Source organism: Poecilia reticulata, linkage group LG4 (assembly GCF_000633615.1).
Source record: "Poecilia reticulata strain Guanapo linkage group LG4, Guppy_female_1.0+MT, whole genome shotgun sequence".
Classification (NCBI taxonomy): domain Eukaryota; kingdom Metazoa; phylum Chordata; class Actinopteri; order Cyprinodontiformes; family Poeciliidae; genus Poecilia; species Poecilia reticulata.
Genome location: NC_024334.1, coordinates 2,589,943 through 2,595,266, shown reverse-complemented (window position 1 = coordinate 2,595,266; position 5,324 = coordinate 2,589,943). Strand labels below are relative to the sequence as shown.

Here is a 5,324-nt window from a genome sequence, read left to right as displayed (position 1 = left end):
AAGACATAATTATTTTTATATATAAAACTAAAAATCATTAGAATAATTTGAAGTCAGTAATTTGACTTTCAAAGTCATAATTATTCATTTCAAATGCATCATTGTGAGAAATAAGCAACAATTATTTGCAGCGAAAGCAGAAATGTGAGATTTGAAGTCAGAATTACGAGTTTCTAATCCCTAATTGTGAGATTCAGTAACATTTTGTGAAAAGGGATGGTGGTAATTTTCCAAACATATCCCTCCTGTCTCACATGGAAACCAGTATATCCTGGTTTACAGACACACTTCAAGATCCTCCACCTGGGGTTCCTGCCCAGGGCCGTGAATCTGTCGGCCTCGCCCCTGCAGGGACGCGGATGATCCTGTGATCTTTGTGGAAAAACCTCAGCACACGTTTAGTGCCTCTGAACCGCATTATAACTCCATCCTACTGTCTGAGTGAAGGCCTGGACGGCAGGCGCTGTCGTTTCTGTGTATGCTTGTGTTTCATGACAGATGAATAAACATGCAGGCGATAAAAGCTGAGCTGCGGTTTTCATCACTAAAGTCTCATCTGGTCTCCGCTGCGGCTCAGCTCGCAGCGCTGCAGGGGAAACATGCAGCCATCAGCCTGAAAGGAGCAAATGTTCTCCATAATCTACTTTAAATAGTTATTTGTTATGTTACTCTGAATAAAAATAAATCTGTGCCTCTGCTGAGTTGTTTATGTCATCAAGTTGGTGTTAATGTAACCTGCTGACCTCTTCTGGGATATTTACAGAACAGAATGATTCAGTGTTTTGTTGTGTTTGTTCTGTTGGTGGTTCCAATTCCTTTATGAGTTAAAAATTATTAAACATGCAGTAAAAATGAGTTTTTAAATAACTGCGTATTCGGGCCTCTGCAGAGAAAAACAAAACAGGAGAATAAACTTCCACCAGAAAACTTATATTTTGAGATTAATCTCAAATTTTCTAGAAATTTTTTTTAAAATTTCTAGTTTCAAAAGATTCCAAAATCAAAAATTTTCAACTTTTAGAAATTTCTGAGGTTTTTTTCAGGAAAATTTTCTATTTTTCAAACAGAAATGTTCTTGTTTTTTCTAGAAAATAACATTTTAGGGATTTTTGTTGCAGAGATGTATACCCCCCCTCTATATACAATGGCCTTAATATGCTTTTGTAGTTTTGTGCATTATTTGCAACAAGGGCTGAAACGATTAATCAAATTAATCATGATTAATCAATTGTTGAAATAATCATCAGCTAATTTAGTAATCGATTAATTGGAGTATAAAGAGTCTAAAATATGGCCATTTGTTGAAAAAACAACACAGTAATTTATCCAAAAAAGTGAACATTTTCTACCCAGAACTCCTCAGGTGGCGGTTTAGCTTCAGTTTTAGGTCTTCTATCCAATTATTACATTGTTATTGTAGTTAAACTGAATCTTTCCTGGAACAATGAGTGCAACTTCACATTTTCTGTCTTGGCAAAAAAAACCTGCAGCATGGGGGACATGCAGCCTCATGTTTTTACAACGTAGGAAGGGAGGGAGACATTTCAAAAACAGGAAGTCTGTATGAAGGTGTCAAACGTCCAGAAGCTGCAGCACAGAAGCAGCAGCAGTAGCAGAAGCAGCAGCGGCTGCAGCAGCTGCAGCACAGCAGTAGCAGAAGCAGCACTAGTAGCAGCAGTAGTACCCAGCTGTACCTGGGAGCTTTTGAAAGCAAATAAAATGTTGGCTGGTGGATTTATTTAAGACATTTTACTGTCTTTTTTAAAAGTAACAATTGAACAATTTCCAATTAATTATGTCAGAGCTGGCATACTGTTGCACTACAAATTATTTAGGGTTGATTTTTTAATGCTTTGCATAAAATAAACATCAGTTTGTATATTTGTAGTTCTGCTTGCAGAAAAGAAAAGCAGCATTTCCAAGGCTCATCTAGCTGATGTTCTTCAGCGCCATCTAGTGTTTGTGACAGAAAGCAAACCGGTGGAGTGTTGCATTTTTATTAGATGAGTTTTAAAGTTTTTGAATGTTTCTGTGAGCCTGACCTCACAGAAAAATAATGAAACTGTTACTGGACAGTTTTAGCAGTTTGTGTTCGACAGAAAGGTTTTAATAAATCTGGTTTTCATTCAGTGGGTAGAAAATCCAGAAATTTTACTCAAGTAATAGTGAAAATACTTCATAATACTGCTGAAGCCATAAATAAGCTTTTCCTTCTCCCTTGATTCTTCCCTAACAGGTCAGCAAAGCTCATTCCTCAGAAAACTATCAAATTGTTGAAATGTTGCATCATCTTGTAGTTTGAAACAAGCATTTTGTCACAAAATTTTAAGTGAAAATAAGATTTACTAAAACCTAAAAACACCAAGACTAGCGTTGATTCTTTTCATAAGGAAACTGATGCAGCTCCAGTTCGTTTCAGTCTGGACTCAGAGCTAATGGCTACAGAGACGGAGAAGCTACTGGCTCTGCTAATGGCTTCAGATAATGGACCTGAACCTTTGGACCTCCACGTCGTATCAGTCATAAAATCCTGGAAGAGGCTGCAGGACTGAAGTTAATTACTTTCCAGCTGTAATTCATGCTGTGTGCTCCAGTTTAACTGTGAWMCTGGATAGAAACAGCATGAGGGTCTTTATCCATGTCAGAATTATTTTGCTTCCTAGTTTGAGGTCCAACAGAGTCAGAGACACAAATAAGAAATATTTAGACTATATGTGCTTTTTGGCTTTTTTTATTTTTCCATTTTTACTAATTAAGGTTAAATTGTGAAATTCTGTTTTACTTTCACAAGCCTTATTGTTGAGACTTATTGTGTTATGTGCATTAATAACATTTTAGAACCATTTGTAATTTAGAATCATAATAATAGAAAAATACTTGAGTTACTTTGGCAGAAATAAAAATCCTCTTCTGCACCATTAAATATAAAAATATCCACACATTTTTATTATTCGTCTTTATTTTCAGATTATTTTTAATTAAATAAAAACAACAGTAGCTGTGTGACTCATAAGCAAGCAAAGTCGTAAAACATGAACAGTTCTCACCAAATGACTCGTTCATGGCGAAGAGCCGTTCAAAAGAATCAAATCTATAGTGAACGATACATCAGTCAGGAATGGATTCCTCTGATCAGTCAAACAGAGCTGGGGAGTCACATTTACCTGAGTAACGATTAAAAAAATAAAATAAAATACCTTTAGGAGTGTTTTTACTACCAGTCAATTAAAAGTGATTTTATTATCAAGTATTTTCACTATTACTTGAGTAAAATTTCTGGATTTTCTACCCACTGAATGAAAAACAAACATGTTTTAATCAAAGATTCACCAGACACAGACACACACCTGCAGTTTTTGTTAAAATTTTATACATTTTTTTATTGAAAGAAACTGATTTGGACTTTTTTTTTTTTGCCTGATTTTATTTCTTGTTACTTATATGAATTATTGTCTTTTTCGTCCTTAAAATACCAAAATTTCCATATGATTATATCATTTTTAAATATGAAATGATGGTAATTTGATCAGTTACCCAGTACTTTTTACCAAATACTTTTTTATTCTTACTTGACTAATTTCTTGGACAGAGAAAAAAGTAGCACTTTTTATGTTAACTTGAGTAAAAATATGTCGAAGTAGAGCTACTCTTGCTTTAGTAGYTTTTTAGTTCTCTGCCCWCCTCTGCAKTWTTCCTGCCGTTGTTTTCTTTCCACCGGTATCTTCAGTTTTTCTTGAGTGACCCGGTTTGATCCATTATTTCAGCCCTATGCTAAGCTAGCTGTAGCGTCGCACTGCGAGCTGACGTCACAGTAAACAAACGGTCGTTTACATGCAGCACCTGGGCGGCCACTAGGGGGCGGCCGCGGTCCAAAGTTTGAGAAACGGAGTCAAGTCTACAGCGTCACTGCCACGTAAAGTCCCGTTTACATTGAGTGCAAAACATGWGGTTACATCCGCCATCTTTCTGCAACACAAACGAACAAACAGCATAATGTGAATAAAAGAACCAGATTGCCTGAAACAATGAGAATCTAAAGCTGTTAAAAACAAAACGTACMTGTATTGGGGTGAAGCAGTGAGGGCAGGGTTTGGTGTTGGTGGCTATCCATTTGTCGCTAAAATGCATTTCGACAGTATAACCAAGCAATTTACGGCCGTATCTGTTTTCTAGGAGGCGACGCCTTGGCTTGCTGCCTGAAGCATAATCCTGTAAAAGTGCCTGGATCCCATCTGGAAAAAATAGAAATAAAATATATCCTGAAACACAACCTGGACATTCATTCCTGCTTGGAGAAACTTAAATTGTTCTTTAATAACATTTTTCTTTAAATGGTAACAATTTATATCATATAACTGAATTTCATTTAATTTTTATTAATTTATTTCAGAGTGGTGTTTGAACTTTTTGAAACATGGGCCAGAATCCCAAAGTTGGAAGTATTTCGGCAGCCATATTGTTTTTCAAACTTAAATGCAAAATCATTTTATTGTGATTTTAAAAAAAATCTGAATTAAACATGTAATAGTTTTTCTCTTAATAAAAGGCCCAACATTTAGGGTATTTGTTTTCAGTTTATTTGGTCTAGAAAAACATTTAGATTATTTCCAGTAATAAAAACCCTGATATTAACCAAATTCAATAAAATAATTGATATGTAGTTTGTTTTTTAGTAAAGAGTCAGATATTTATGGCCCTACTTACTATGAAATTCAACTTAAARTAACACACGGCTATAACAGACAGTGCACACARACRTTTTCWGTATAAATTTGTCATGACCAAACTGAATTGTTCCAAGTGCCACTAATGGCCCCCAGGCCACACTTTGGACACCCCTGGTTTAAGGTAAATGGTTTCCTCAAATTGCTTAAATCAACCGAATCATCAGGTTTTCCAGATGCGCAGAGGTTTTCTTTAACAGGAGGRATTTATATTTCCATGTACCTTCTGTCTTTGGTAAAGCAATCAGCAGATCTTCACTCTTCGCCGTAGACAAGTCGGGTTCTTCATGGCACTTGCTTCTTCCATGGTACGTGTTTTTRCAGTTTACACAGAAAGCAAAGCTGCAGACAGAGCACATCGCTGCCGGGCTGGACTTCTCCAGAATCACAGCAGAACCGCAAGTCGGCCGAGGACAATACATGATGTCTAAAAGTGAAAAATAAAAAAAGAGAGATGAGCATGTGTGGTTTTCCTTTCACACTGAAATGTGTCTGAATTTTTATCTCTGATGGAGCCAATTAAAGGTGACCTCTAATGCTTCCTGGAACAGGATAGCATAGCTCATACAAAACATGTTCATTACATTTTTTGCACAATAA

General features: G+C 36.1%; 1 protein-coding gene across 1 annotated transcript; it reads right to left on the bottom strand.

Moving 5' to 3' along the window:
* Nucleotides 1–3,530: 3,530 nt before the first annotated feature.
* LOC103463108 (E3 ubiquitin-protein ligase RNF14-like) lies at nucleotides 3,531–5,170 on the bottom strand. Its single transcript, XM_008406281.1, has 3 exons — nucleotides 4,948–5,170; nucleotides 4,060–4,232; nucleotides 3,531–3,966 (listed from the first exon to the last, which is right to left on the bottom strand). The coding sequence occupies exons 1-3, from the start codon at nucleotides 5,144–5,146 to the stop codon at nucleotides 3,904–3,906; spliced, it is 435 nt and encodes a 144-aa protein (XP_008404503.1). The 5' UTR covers nucleotides 5,147–5,170; the 3' UTR covers nucleotides 3,531–3,903.
* Between the last annotated feature and the right edge of the window lie 154 nt (nucleotides 5,171–5,324).